At 43.0% G+C, this 15056-nt stretch overlaps 1 protein-coding gene across 7 annotated transcripts in view; it reads left to right on the forward strand.

Annotated features, from left to right (window-relative positions):
* RBFOX2 (RNA binding fox-1 homolog 2) overlaps positions 1-15056 on the forward strand; it is a 171150-nt gene that overhangs the window by 42907 nt on the left and 113187 nt on the right. The window contains exon 1 of one of the 7 annotated variants that reach the window (XM_072923440.1): positions 2693-2749. The exons of 5 other annotated variants lie outside the window; for them this stretch is intronic. In XM_072923440.1, the coding sequence (XP_072779541.1) occupies positions 2708-2749 (42 nt within the window). In that variant the 5' untranslated portion in view covers positions 2693-2707. Of the gene's footprint in view, positions 1-2692; positions 2750-13676; positions 14490-15056 lie in introns of those variants that run through there. One more of the 7 variants, XM_041713566.2, reaches the window with a different exon arrangement.

The following is a 15056-nucleotide window of genomic DNA, read 5'->3' on the forward strand; positions in this document are numbered from 1 at the left end:
TCCTCAGCATATACATATATATCTGTATAAAGAGATAGATATATAGATATCTATCTATAGATACCAATATATATATAGATAGATAATACCTATATATCTATCGATATCTACGTATATAGATAAATATTTCTATGTCTATCTATAGCTATATAGATATACATGTGTGTGTATTTATATAATTTTTTTAAACCCCTTGAATAATACCTGTGCAGCTGTACCCAAAGGTGCTGCAGCGCCTTGCTGACGGACAGCCCGTGCTGTTGGGAGCCTCGGCTGTGTGCCGTGCCGTGCCGTGCCAGCGGGTGCCCCGGGGCCGGGCGGCGCTGGCGCTGGGCTGCCGGGAGAGGGCAGCCGGCGCACGGCCAGCGCGCCCCGCCCGCCCCGCCCGCGTCCCGGGCCCGCCGCCTCGGGCTGCCCCCACACACGGGGCTCGGCCTCCGGCGGCCCGCAAGGGACTGGGTGCCGGTTCCTCACAGGTGTTTCTGGAACGGCTCTTCTGGGCGAGCGAAGCTGTGTTGAGAGGGATGGGGAGAGGGCAGCCCCTTCGTGCGACCTGTGCCGGCGTTTGGTTCGTTGAAGAATCACGGCGGAAAAGGTTTCCACAAAAGTCTTTGATCTGTAAGCAGAGGCAACATCCAGGAGGGGTGTTGGAGGAGGAGTGCTCAAAATATATTTGCTTTTAGAGGGGAGCCTAAGCAGGCACTCTCTAGGCTTTCCTGGCTTGAGCAGGCTCCTGGCCCGAGCTGGTTTCTTCCAGAGGGAGGGGTGCTGCCCAGCACTGCTGCTGCTCAGAGGGCACTGTGAAAGATGGTCTCCTCCTCCCGGCACACAGAGCCTGTCCTGCAGCGGTGGGTTTTCTCCAGTGTGCATTCTGCACATCAGGAAATCTCACAGCTTTCACATGAATGAAGAGCATGTATGTGAATAAATATTATTCTTGCATCTTGACTTTTTTTAAAGGCCACTGGAGATCCCAAGAAATTCAATTGGTCAGTGCAGTTACAGAATGTGGAAAGATGCTGAAAAAGATCAGATCCTTTGCTAAAGAAATTAAGCCAACAGCAGACATACATTGCTAATTTTTAAGGGCTAATCATGTCAGATCAATTTAGTTTTCATTTGACATGGCAGCAGGCCTGGCAGACAGAGAAAGCTACTGGCTTTGGACATAGACCCACATGACCTTTACATAAACTAGGCAAATGAAAGGTGAAATTAAGAAGGGGCTGAATGCCTCATTGGAAAACAGTATGTGGACCAATTATATCATGCTTTTCTCTGTGTTTGTTTCTGATCTGGAGTCTTAAACGTGGTCTGGCTTGGCTGTTCTGCTGTTCTCCACTGCTCATCAAAATTGAGGGTAATAAAACAGTGACTGAACATATGTATGTGCAGGGGCTGGCAGGCTTTGAAAGGTGGGATTAGAAGTTGGAAAGGTTTTAGTAAATTTCAGAAATGCCCTGAAATCCAACAATGTGAAATTAAACGAAACCAAGCTGTATTAACAAAAGAAACTGTATATGCAATATAAAATGGACACTAACTGGGTAATTACTAATATCCAAGGAAATATCTGGGGTAATAGGAGATAACAAGCTGAGTATGCAGTGCTGGTTTTCTTAATCTTGAAAACCTGGAATGCATTTCCAGGTGTGTCAAGTAAACTGCAGGAGACAGAGATTCTTTGCAGCTTAGTGCAGCAAGCGGAGCACTGTGCCTACTTTTAGGCACTTCAGGAAGTACACTGGTGAAATCTAGAATGTGTCCAGGGAAGAACAAGAAAAGGAGGCTCAGGGAGCCTGACATAGTAGGAAAATACCAAGCTTGTTCCTTCTTTCAAAAAGGACAGAGTAGAAAATATGGAGGATGGGGATTGATTATTTATTATGTCCATTGAAGACGGCTTAATTGAGATCAAGAAAGGCTTAAATTGGATATTGCAGAGTAAACCAACATTTTCTGATTCAGTGTAGTGAAGTAGTGGAAGGGTAATTTAGGGGATCAGAGTTCCAGTTTCTAGGAGTCTGTAATAACAAGTTAGGCAATCCTGATGGATATTTGTCTGAACATGCTCTGTGCTGTCTCTGAGCATGGAGGACCTCTTGTCTGCCCTACCCTGTATTTGTGTTAAGACAATCAAAAGCCAGTTGTTACCACTGACATTATTCTACAGCCATATGACTGCTCTTTCTCTGTTTTTTGGGCGTTATTTTGGTATATGTCTAAATTGTAAGGAGGTTCCTCTGCACTTGTGTGATCTTGAAAGTGCCCAAGATCCTTTCTTTGTGACAGCTGCCTCAGCTCTATTTCTTCCTGAGCTTGCTTACTACTAAAATGGTGCAGGGTACTCAGCATCTCTGAGTCACTCCTTCGTTCTGTCTCACAGGAATATCTGCTATGTATGAACCTTGGACTGGTCTGATGTTTTTATTTCCCTTCAAGGTCTCTGGTCAGATTTCCATTATGAACATATTTAGAAGAGAGATTATTATTATTATTTTTCTTTAATTAACATAAACCCATCCTTGCTACCCTACCTGCATGAAGAAAGGACTGAGAGGATTCAGGAGGAGCATTTCCCCAGGCTGAGCAGAGAGTGTGCTTCTGCCTCCTGTGGCTGGGATCTGCACCTGTGTGCTTTATGCCAAGTACAGCAATTGCTTCTGCGCCGTGACTGTGCCGGCCACTTCAGTGGGACCCTGAGTAAATGAACGGGATCGCTTTCTGTTCTGCTGACTTCTCCTGCATGGTGAGTGAGCAGCTCTGCATTGGCTGGGGAAAGGATGCTGTGTGCAAGCAGCCTACCTCAGCGAGCTACGCAGATGCTCCTGAGAGAATACCTGGTGGATGGAAGATGGTTTCATTCTTCTTAGTATTAAGGGAGAGGTATTTCCAGCAGTAGCATAATGTTGCTCAGAGCAGGTATTTGCCAGATGGTTTCAGCTCCCCCGAGGTTTTGGGATGTGAAGGGGAAGGGGCCAGGAAGACACTTTTGATTCATTCCATTAGTAGATTAATCGGCACTGTCCTGGCTTAATAAGTCTCTTAGATTTCCCAGTGGAAATGGCACGTGTAATTCTGCCCAGGTCACGCTCTGCACCCCTGTGTTGAAGCTTTCACAGCAAGATGCTATGCTGCTGCAGGCAACATCTGCAAAGCAAGACTCGGGGTGGGAGGGGGCAGGTTTTTTGGTGGAGGGAGAGGTGAGAAAAATCTTTTTAGTAGAAACTGTTAAATAATGCTTGTGGGGAGTGAAATAGGTTGTGAGAATCTGCTTGCATTCTGCATTTTTGTGGGGACATATTTAAAAAATCTTGCAGGGATGATTTGATGTTAGGAGGCTTTTTTTCCCCATTCCACTCTGTATTAATTGCCAGCTAGATTGCATTTTCCAGGAAGTCTGTGATTAGAGGACAAGGGTGCTTTTCCTGATAAAGGTCAGAGGCTGCTGTCTCCAGCGGCTGTTGATAAAATGATGAGAACCGTCTCATAGATTTTAACGTAAAACCTCAGCAGATGCTGTGCTGCTATTTACCTGGGGGTGAGGGCAGGCAGTCTCCCATGACCTGTCTCTTCCCACCTCTGTTTCCAAAGGCCAGCCAATTGTTCAGTGGATTTAGTTGCCGCTGCTGCCCACACAAGATGTTTATAGCTTATGGCATTTTAGGAGGAATCTGTGTTTTTAACTCTTGATGCCTGTGGATTTCAACAAGCTGCACTCTGATGTCACAGCAGCACCATGCTGGCTTGCTGCCAGACCCTATAAAGGTTTAGTAATAGGATTGCATCTAATGAGACCCACTGAATTTCCTTTGCAGCTGGATTTTGTTGAGGAGACACTTCAGGTACTACCAGGAAACGTATCTCTGTGTTTCCTGGTCCATTGTTCCTGCTACACCTGGAGAGCATGGGCTATCCTTTCTTACAGGTCAGGAGGACAGCAGTGGCTAACACGGGCAACAGTTTGATCCTCATCTTTATCTCTAGGGCACCTGTCACCCTGGCTTCTTGCCATGGTCTCTCTAAGCTAAAACAGTGCTGCTCATTTCCAAGTGCTTGGAGAACAACATCTTGTTTTCCAACCATTTATGGCAGCTAGCTCTGATCCTTTGCAGGGTCTGGAGGAAGACTGACAGGGGCCAAAGGAGTAAATGTCATGAGACTCAAGCTTTCTCTTGAAAGCTGAGATGGAGATATTTTACATCCTGTGGTATATGTAGCCAGATTTAGGCTCCTTGGTATTTCCAGTAGAATGGCATTTCAGCACTGGGAGCTGAATTCTGACAGCAGTGTTGTCCCCAGTTGCTGTCAGCTTCACCCCAGACAGAGAACTGCTGTTTTTCTTGAGCAGCTGCTGCTGCAGAGCAGAGTATGGGAAAAATGATTGTCTCTGAAATAATTTGAAATAGACAGATAGAGCCAGCCATCTGAATTTCACTCATGAATTAATCTAATCACTGTTCAGTGTGTTCTTACTGGTTTATCCTACCTAAAGGGCAAAGTTAACTACATTAAGCACAATTTGGAGCATTTGATTTCCTTCAGACTTAGACTTTGGATACAGCTGACTATCTGTGTACAAATTTCGAGGTTTCTGGGCGTCTCTAATCCAGTTTGTAGTGACGTTACCATTAGATAACCATAGAAAGGCCTTTATTTGAAAGGGAAACTGCATTCTTCAGGTCGCATAAGAATGAAAAAAGATAGTTTTGTTCACCGTTGCTTTCTGGAAATTTGGGAACAGGGAACAATCTAATATATTGTTGCTTTGATATCCAAATGAGTAGCTTCTTTAGCAGTTACAATACTTATCAGATGGTGTGGTTACACTTCAGAGCTTAAATTTGGATTCAGGTAAAATGCGACTATATTGCATAGGACTTAGGACACAATAAATACATGTGTTGATTAGCCATAGTTACTTCAAACCATTCATTTCATCTAAACCAAGTGCGAGTTGCTACTCATTCAGTCTGTATTAGAAAGGGACTGGAAGAATAAGGAGGTTGCAATTAATATCTAATGGAAGAGTCTAATTTTGCCAGGATTTAATCAGAATGGAATTCACAGTACTGTTTGTTTGGGTGTGTGTGTTTTTTTGGTTTGTTTTTTTGTCATGGCTGCCTGTGAGAAAAAGAAGGGAAGGTGGATGAGCCTTAACGTGAGCTGAGCTGAAGGTGTTTGAAGATCACAGTGTGTGACCCCACAGACTGCAGTGATGCTGAATATCAGATCTATAGCTAGTCTGTTCCTACAAGAGCCAAAATCCTCCTGATTAAAGTACAGTCATTGACACAAATGCCAGTTTGTTGGGACATCCCATGTGACAAAGTGCAGGTGTTTTCAGTACTCGCTGCGTGTGAGATGTGCTAAATCATAGGTATGTATCTATCTGTATGCCTCTTGGAAGTCCCATATTAACTATATACACTAAAAAGACTTTGAAGAATAGATTCTCTCTTTTTTATAAAATGGGAGACCAGTAGTGCAGTTTGTCTTTACACATACACACTTTTCTAAATTGTTTTATCCCATAATTCCCCAAGGGACCAGTGAGATGGAGGAAACTGCTGCAGCCATGAGAGTAATCCAGCTAGATGGTGATGGCACAGGTATGGTTAAAGAGTGCTTTGCTCAGAATGAGATCAGAAATAGAATTGCATTTCTGACAACTGACCTTTGCTGATCATTGTGAATTGAAGTTGGGGATATTATATTCTATAACTAAAATTTTCTGGTAGTGTTTCTGTCATCTCAAAACCTTTCTCTGTTTTATATCTATTTATACCTCTTTTCTTATGCTTTATTAATGCCTTTTACATTTGAACAGTCTGCTTTTCCTTTATGTGGCTTGACGACTGCCAATACCCTTGTTGAAATATTTTGCTTTTAGTTCTGATAATGGCAATTTTGCCTGGGTTTTCTTACTCCTGTTATGTAATGGAAGTATCTGCAGTCCCTGACACGTGTGTTTGGTCTCTTTCCACCCACCCACACTTATCACAGGTTGATGCTGTGTTCCACCAAAGTCTTTGAGCAATTTGGTTTTGTTGTTTTTCAGGAGATGTCATTCAGTGTTTATTGGTGTTACCTCTTCATTAGCTGCAGTCATTCCTTTCTTCTTTGCTGATTATATCCTTGTACCATTTCCCACGCTGAAGCTGTATTTCAGGCATTCAGCTATTTTGTCTTCATTAGGTACATAAGGCTGCTAGGTAAAGTCATGGCTTACTCTTCTTCTCAGAAGGTCAAATGAAAGAATGTTATTTGAAAAGAGTAGAAATAAGGCATCTGTGACAGTAAGGATAAAAAAATGGGCAGAATGTTGTATTTGCTAGCTGATTTCTTCCTTCTCATAGGTGTATTTACAGTTTACTTTAAGGGTTTATTAGTCTTTGAGTCCCTCTAAGTTTAAGAGAATGCATTTTATACCCTTAAAAAGGGACATTAAAAACCAGCTTTCAACCCAAGCAATAAAGGATAGAATTTTATTCCTCTCTCTACCAATTTTACTATCCCAGGATTTGTAAACTGCTTTCTAAGCCATAGTAAATTAGATCCCAGCAGTACAGGGCCTCTGTAGATAAATATAGTAGCCATTATACCTTGATATAGTCATATTGCCTAGGAAAATACTACTGTTATTGAAAAGGAATTTGCTCAGGGCAAGAAGGTATCCATTACTTCCTGAATAACTCACTAACATTGTTAACCTTCCTTTGCACAAACAAGCCAGGAGGAGTCCCTTTCTGCAGGATGGTATTACTCTCCATATTACTCAGATATTACTCTGTTTATCATCAACAGACTTAAACCAAAGTTTCAGCATATTGATAAATGCCCCTGTGGTCCAGGCAAGAGAGCTATGCCCTGTCGCACTTCCCTACTGTTGCAATACTTTCATCTTCATATCCTTTCTTAATTTCTGGGATGTTGCTGTGCTGATGTATTGCTGATGCAGTGCATGAATGAATTGCTGATGCAGTGCAGCCACTTGACATGGTAAACACAGAGACAAAAAAAATGGTGTAATGATGCTACAGCTCAATTGATGAGGTTTTGGAAGCAGTTTCCTTCTTGCTACCTGAAGTCTCACACCTTGAATTGGATGCCATCAGTTCGTCCTTTGGTATAGCTTCCTTTGTGGACTCTGAAGAGATGAGTTGTTGATGTAGGAGCTGAGTTGAATATTTTTTTTTTTTATGACTGCCTCTTCAAAATCCACAGCCAAAGAAATACTCTGTTTAGCACTGACAAGTCTAGGGCACAGAGAATCTTTCTGCCCTTTATCATTTCAAGTGGATATTGTACTCTTGATTTGACACTAAAAATAGATTTTTGTTGGAATTTGATGCTGTGTAATAGCTTTCTGCTGCTTCATAGAAAAACTGAAGGGAGATCAACTTTCTTCCCTTTATGAAGGTATGAAGTCAGTTATTAGTTAATCAAATTTTTAAAAAAATATATGTTTAAATACCAGAGTTGGAGCTTACTCTGTTTCCCTTTTACAAGTACCTAAATACATTTGCTATATGACAGACTAGATCCAGATGTGACAGAATGCAGAAGATACAGCCTGAAAATCAAGCCTAGGGTGGCAACACAGCAGTAGAGAAGCTTTTTCTTCTGTAGATGTTCAGCTTGCTAGATTCTCCTCAGAAGGTATTGGAGGATTGCAGACTTCACTCCTGATCCACCATAGTAAGGCTGACAGGTATAATTCATGGAAATTCCCACTTGGCTGCCCAACTCATGTTTTCTAGATCCTGGGAATGGCTGCATAGTCATTCTGTTTCTACAGATGAATGCCCAGACTGGAGCTGTGAGAATTCCTTATATCTAAATGCTTGCATGCTCTTCAGTGTTTAACTTTGAATTCTCTGGCTTCAAAATTTAGTTTTGTTCACGTGGGTGTTCTTGGTTTTAATTTAAAAGTGTATTTTGGGAACATGTTTTCAGTGAAGTACCTTTCCTAGTTACTAATCTTTTTTACTCTTGAAGAATTGGTAGTGCCTTCCAGAATAGTTCTCTTGAGCATAGTTGTGAGGAGAGGAAGATCCCAAACAAACTCCAAAGAGCTTTTCTTGGTATCCATTTCTTTTTTTTTCCCCTTATGTACTTGAATGATAAGCCTATGAATTGAGATCTCCTGAAGTTTATTTAAGGACTTAAATTTAATTACTGTGATAAGTCAGTAGCAGGACAGTCCTTAAAAATTGTTGGGTTTGTTTGCATGTCAGGGTGTTTTATTGTTTCAGGCTTTCTGTTTTTTCTGGAAGATAAACTAGCCCCTGATAGGCTGCTTTTAAATAAGGAGCCTCTTTTCCAAAGCCTGTTGCTGTACCACCATACATGCAGAAGAGAAAACAGGGAATCGAGTTTTCCAGTAATGAAATGGGTTGCTGTATAACAAAATGTTGGGGTTTTTTTCTTGTAATAAGCCAATGTTTGGCTTATTTGCTTGGCAAAACATCTGAGAGGAATTGTGGTATTTTTCTGGATGATTTATTGTATGCACTTTGTATTCTTGCTTCCTTTCATAAACAGGATGATGCAGAGTGTGGCTTCCTGTAGTCCTTTCAGATGCTGAAAGGAAATCTACCTTGTGGCTCAGAAACTCTGATAATCAGAGATAATCCAGGATCCTGAGCAGAGGCAGTCTCACAAATGAGCAGTACTCTGCCGCCAGGGCAGTCTCCAGTGGCACCCAAAGGAGCAAACCAGCCTCAAAGAAGATCCTCTTATCTCCTTAGGAACGGCATGTGTGCCCAAGGCTGCCTTCTGTGCCTCTCCCCAGATAGCTTCCAGCCCCATCTCTAATCTTCTTTCAAAAAACCAAAACAAACCCCAAATAAAAATCAATCAATCAAACCAAATAAAACCCCCTAAGGCACAATGCATGCCCAAACCCACAACTAGCAGAGGTCTGAGTCCCCTGTTCTCTTCCTGGGATCTTCTGCTGGAGGCAGATAAGCCATGGAAAGCAGCCACTGAATGAGAAACTTCACTCTGGGTGCCATAGAGCATGTTGCTGTTCCAGTCTCTGGTCAGACCTTTTGTAGATGGTTCTTGAAATGTTTGCCATAGTAGGACAATGATTGAGTCTTCATCGCTGGTCTGAATCCAGCTTCTGCATAAAATGTGGACACTCAGTGTGGCTTTTGGCTGTGAGGAGCTGCTTTCCTTCAGTTTGAAGTGAAATTTCCCTCTTCAACCTGCTGCAATCTCATGACTTCAGTGGTAGTGCTGCTTTCCTGATGCAGTCTTCTGATATGATGGAGGCTGGCCAAATGCAGCAAGCAGTACCAAGGCTTTAATAATAATGGGCTGCAAGAAACACCTACATTTCGTGTTGCCATTGCGTCACAGTTGTACTTTTGGCCTTATGGCAGGTTTAATGTTAGTGCTCGTAGTTAGGGCTTTTTAGAGCTGCAAGTGCAGGTGATGCAGTTCAAAGCAGACTGCAGCGTGTCCACATTTAAATATGTTCACAGCTGTAGAACAGTTAAAACCCACTTGTTATCTGGTTGCATCCCTTTTGTTTGCAAGCTCGAGCTAGATAAGAGAGCCACAGAGCTGTTTGTTGGGTAGCTGTTGGAACATCTTCCTTAGTTACTGCTGGAATGGAAGGCATTTTGTTATCACAGACTGCAACAGCTGACTTTTCTCCAAATATAGAACAGAAATACGTATTGAATGCTTTGGCTCTTTCTTTACATTGGAAATGTTTCTACCTTTTCCCCATAGTAGCAGATCAATGCAGTTGTTGGGGTTTTAAAGCTTCTTGAGAAGCTTTAAAAACACATTATCATCTTCCAGCTCCTACTATGGATTTTACCTCCTGTCACTAGGATTCCCTTGTAAATTTTATTTTTTCCCCTTTCTAATTTCCTTTCTATTTTCTTCTTTCAGCTTTTCTTTTTCTTTTTTTTTTTTTTTTTTTTCACTTGCTAGAATATATACAAGTGTTCAAGTGCGGGGATGTGACAGGGAAGCCCAGTAAGCAATCTGTCTGTCTAGGAAAAATATGCTACTGTACCTCTGGTCCCACTCAAGTGCTGGGTATGTATGTAGGTGCATTGGTTTGGCCTCTATTCTCCTTACACATATCCAGATGCAATTGTCACAATAATTTTAACTAAGCTGCCACTAATTTATATTTTTACAATTGATTGCTCTTTTCTGTCAAGATGGAATCTAATATGGACTTACTCATTTTCAGTGTAACACTTCTTGAACTAAGAAATTGTTTTCTCTAATTTAGCAATCTGAGGGTGTTTTTTGACACCAGCCCCCCTATGCCTCCTGCAAGTGTTCTTGCATTAGAAATTCCAGATGATTGGATGGGATTTTCCCTCTGCTATGAAGAGGTGCTCATCTAGCCACTCATCCTGTGTGCTATCTAATATGATTTCAGTGGCGTGTAGCAGACACACCAGCTCGTACCCTGTCTTGAGCTTTATCTGCTAGAATGTTAATCCATAAGCATTTGAAATCATATGCCTCTGAGACACAATCAGCTAGAAACAGATAACAACTGTTTGAAACTGTGCTGTGCCCATTCCCTGTTTGCCCACTCAGATCTTTCCTAAATAGGCTAGAACTTTCTGTAAATTATTTTTTAAGTATTTGTCTTATTTGAATCTTATGTGCCAGCAGTATATTTGGGTTGAATTTATGCACATAACTGAGTAGTCACAATAATTCTTGTATGTAATTAAAGCTTTGTTACTGGTGCAGAAACAGGTAGATTTTTTTTTATTTTTCCCTGTGTCTCTTATTTTTCCAAATACCTTTACACAATATTAAATAGGTGGTTACTTGCTCCTTTTTTTCTCTTTCCCCTTTTTTTACTTGCTAAGACCTTCCTTACTTCTCTAACAATCATTAAAGTATTTGTAGACTGCTTTCTTCCCCTTTTACTTTGATTTACAGCCTCTCATCAGAGAAGAGGGACCAATGTTTCACAAGGCTACAGCTCTGAACGTTTTTCTCATAGCTTGGTATATATTAATTTTAAAATCTTTTCCTTTCTACTTTTAATCCTTTTTGAGACATGAAAGATCCCTAAGAGATAATGTGTATTTCCACACACAGCAGCCTTTACAAGCTCACTGACACTTATCCTGTAAACTACTGTTAGGATTATGGCAAAAGATTTGCAGGGGATCCTAGCTACCTGTGTCAGAAGCCTGTGTTGTTCATGTCTGTCTTTGTTTTTCTGGAATAAGATGCACTGGCATACTGTTGTCCTCTTGCTCCTTAGAGAATGTTTCGTGTTCTTTTAGAAGAAATTTTTCAGAAAGAAATGTCTTGTATGGATACTCTTTACATACCAGCTAATGTAGTTGAAAATTCAGAAAACAAGCATAATGAAAACCTAATTACTCATCTAGTTGTTCCTTCACACACCCCCCCCTTCCACCCCCTCCCCCCCCCCGCCAATTGTATCAGCCAAGCCAAATCTTTTTCTTGCTTGTAATCTGAGGCTAAAATGGCACTGCTACCAGTTCTGCAACTGTGGATAGTCGTGGGCATGTGCTTCATGTTCTTCTTGTTGGTTTGAGCAGCAGCAGCTCTCTTGAAGCAGGGTGGTGGTGCTTCTTGAGTCCTCCCACAGCCTCATTTCCTCACCTGTCAGGTACTCCTCTCACTGCTTGAGAATTGGGTGTTGAGAAACCTGCTCTTGCAGTTCATCAAACAGGGCTTCTGCTCCAGGACAAAGGCATTACATCACTAGAAGTCTGCTCTCAGTAATCTTCCTGTGTGCCTTCCATGGAGAGGTGGTGGCCTTGTAGCAATGGTGGCAAATAAATTTTGAGGTAGTATTTAGATGATTCAAGGAGGGTTAATGGGTCTTGTTTTGATTTGGAGGTTGAATGTCACCTGCACAATGTGGAATTGCTGGGATGATTTGTAACAAGCCTCAGTTATTGAAATTAACTAATAGGCTTATTCTGAAAGTTTTTATTTTCTTTACCTGAAGGTGGCCTGAAGGATGAGAACTTGGGGAAGGGGAAGTTTTTTTTTCTTTTTTTTTTTTTTTCTTTTCCTATGTTTTTAATTAGGGAAGTTTTTAATAACTCTTCAGCTTAGTTTTAAGACTCATCCTTTTTAAGTCTTTTATAGCAATACATATGAACTAGGATTTATTTGGATTTGCTTACCTGGTCCATGTGTCTTATCTCTTTTTCCCCTGCACACAAGGAATCTCAGCTTTCATTTAAATGACCATAGGAACATTTTTGAATTGTGGTTCTGGATCAGAAGAAAACCTTGAAAATGCTACCAAGGTTATCTGGTGCAGAAATGTCTGCTTCAATCTGCAGGAAGGCTGAACTAGTCGCTGCTGCTGGTGTGACCCTGCTTCAGAGATGTTAACAGAAGTGTCTAATTGTGATGCAAATGTCAGCGTTGCTGCTGTTTCGCTCCTCTCTGAGCCTTTGAGGACAGGTTTGTGGATCACATGCTTCACTCTTTGGAGACTGTGGGGCATAAGCTTTAGTGCAGTAAGTGATTTTTAGGAACATTGCTTTTCACCCTCTCAACCTGACCCATTGTGCAAAAAGGTGAGAGCAGATGGGAGACCTGAGTGATGCCATAATGGAACAACCCTGTGCAGTCCCAGCTTTCTGGAGGAGCTCTTGCTCCTTCCCAGAGCAGCAGGGCTTGGGTTTTCTGGGCTAGAAAGTCGCGTGTCGCCTTGCTTGTCTTTAACTAGCGGATCCCTATGACTGCTGTATCCTGGTAATGGCAATAAGCGTTTTCTCCAGGTTTCTATGTGGGACTGCAGTGACAGTCATGTATTTATTTCCTTGGAGCCCATCGGCATCCCACGTGCTCAGGCCTGTTCCTGGGACAGATGTGCCCTGGAGTGTCTGTAGCTTGCTGAAGGCAGGGGGAGCCTGGGGAGTGCGGAGGACATCTCGGGTGTCTGCGCTGGCTGTGACAAGAGGCCCATCCATTTGTCACCCCATGTAGACAGGGCCTCGTGTGGAGCCTGACATGTGCTTTGCTCCAAGCCCCCTGGATTGCATTTAAGTAATCTGTAAGTAGAGGAAGCAGAGGTGATATGTGGAATAGCACCATTTTTATCTTTAGCTGTGATAAAAATATTTCTTCAAAACTCATTTCCAAGGAGACCAGTACCTCAATGAAAACACTTTTTTTTTTTTTTTTTTTTTTTTTCCCTCCGTTTGAGATGAGACCATATTTAACTTAGCATTTGGAGCCCGGCAAGGGAAGTCAATTCTTCATTTTGAGGCGGGAAGGGAAGGGGGCGAGAAACCCGTTTTCCTAGTTTGGAAGAGCGGTTTAACTGATTAATGAGATGCGAGGTGACACTCATCCTGTGGCATTGCGCACGGGGGATGGGACGAGGATTTGCTTGTGCGGGGAAGGACTTGCTGGTGCTTGTCGAGGGATCTGGGACGAGTGTCTTCCACTCAGCGTGCCTTTCCTGCGGCTGCCGCCCCACCAGCAGAGCTTTGCAGTCCTGAAATTGGAGCAGGCTGGGAGCGCAAGGCTGCAAGGGCGCTTGCCCCAGTCAGACTTGGGGGAAAGCTGCCTCCAGGCAAGTGGGAACCCGATACACTCTGAGGAACCGGAGCCAGCTGCTGCTTTCCCTCCAGCAGTATGCAAGTCTGTAAAATACTCGTGTGGAGCCACCTGCGAAAGCAGATTAACCCCTTTATCTGTGTCGCTTCTTTTCCCCAGCTCACACCGACAGTGGTTCTTCCTGAGGGAGCTCCAGGGCTGGCACACATGAATTTTCTCCTTAGCTTCAGGATCCCAGCAGTTAGGCTCCTTGATGCCTGTCAGTGGTTAATGATTAAATACAGCTCCTGAATTGTAACCGAATTTGGGGTGTGACTAAGGGGGTAGATGAAGATGAGGAGAACCTGCCTGTGGCACCCTGCGTGGCTCCTGCATCTACGGATGATTCCCAGACGAGCAATTAGTGGGTGGGAGGGAATGGGTCCTCACCCCCAATGACCTTGGAGGACAAAGTTTCTCTCTGCTTCATTCACAGCTCCAGTTCCCTTCTCTAAAGTAAGCGCTCTCCAGCGCTGGGAGCCGGGCTGCATTTATTACTAACCCCACCCATCCCTGCCTATTGCAAGAATCTTGTGAGGCTGAGATTGTGTTTTTAGAAGCAGAATGACAGAGAGAAATTCCCTGGAGGCGAATGCAGAGTGTGTGCTGTGCACGCCAGTACAGACACACGGGGCTGGGAACTCCCAGGGAGAGATTAAGTGCGAGAGAAGAGCGCCGAGCAGCCAGAGCTGGAGGAGGGGGGTGGAGGAGGCGAGACGCTTTCTAAGCCTCAAACTGAGCCGTTCGGATTTTTTTTCCCTTTAAGAAAAAAAAAACCAAAAAACACTCTCGACCAACCTCAGCCTCGTCAGTCTTACTGAAGTGCCTCTTGTGTTGCCGGATCATCTCACTGCTGGGTTTGAAGGACCCAGGCTAACATGATGTACCTCTGGGTGAGTAGGAAGCGTGTGTGAGGGCTTGCACACTTTGCACATATAAGGAATGGAAAGCTGAAGGACTCTGCATTAACGTGAGCGGCCTTCACTGTTGGGCTTAGCTCTGTGCAGCCTCTACTCACTGTGGGCTAGTTTTCCCTTTTAAAAAAATAATATTTCGAGCAAGTACTATTAACTGGGTATCAAGCAGGCTTTTCCTGTGGTTCTAAGTGCCTCTGGAGAGAACAGTTTTGGGCAGGTGCCTTGGAGACAAAATTTTTGGTATAATGCTGCTCACTGTCTGCCAACTGAGAGACCTGTGTGTATAGATATAAATTTTTTATGCATAAAGCTGTTCCCATGTGCCTCTGCTTTATGGGATTTTTGGTGTTACTGAGAGACATCCCATGTAGTGGAGGAGTGCTGCTGAAAGGGATCTGTACATCTCTGAAGGCTAGGAGAGGAGCAGGAAGGGGTTAGATAGTTTTGCAGTTTGGGACTTTGAGGATGGGGGGGGGGGAAAGCTCTTTCGAGAAAAGCTGGATGCAAGCTTGTTTTTCCAGAAGTGGCACAGTTACTCAAGTT

Source organism: Taeniopygia guttata, chromosome 1A, assembly GCF_048771995.1.
Source record: "Taeniopygia guttata chromosome 1A, bTaeGut7.mat, whole genome shotgun sequence".
NCBI lineage: Eukaryota > Metazoa > Chordata > Aves > Passeriformes > Estrildidae > Taeniopygia > Taeniopygia guttata.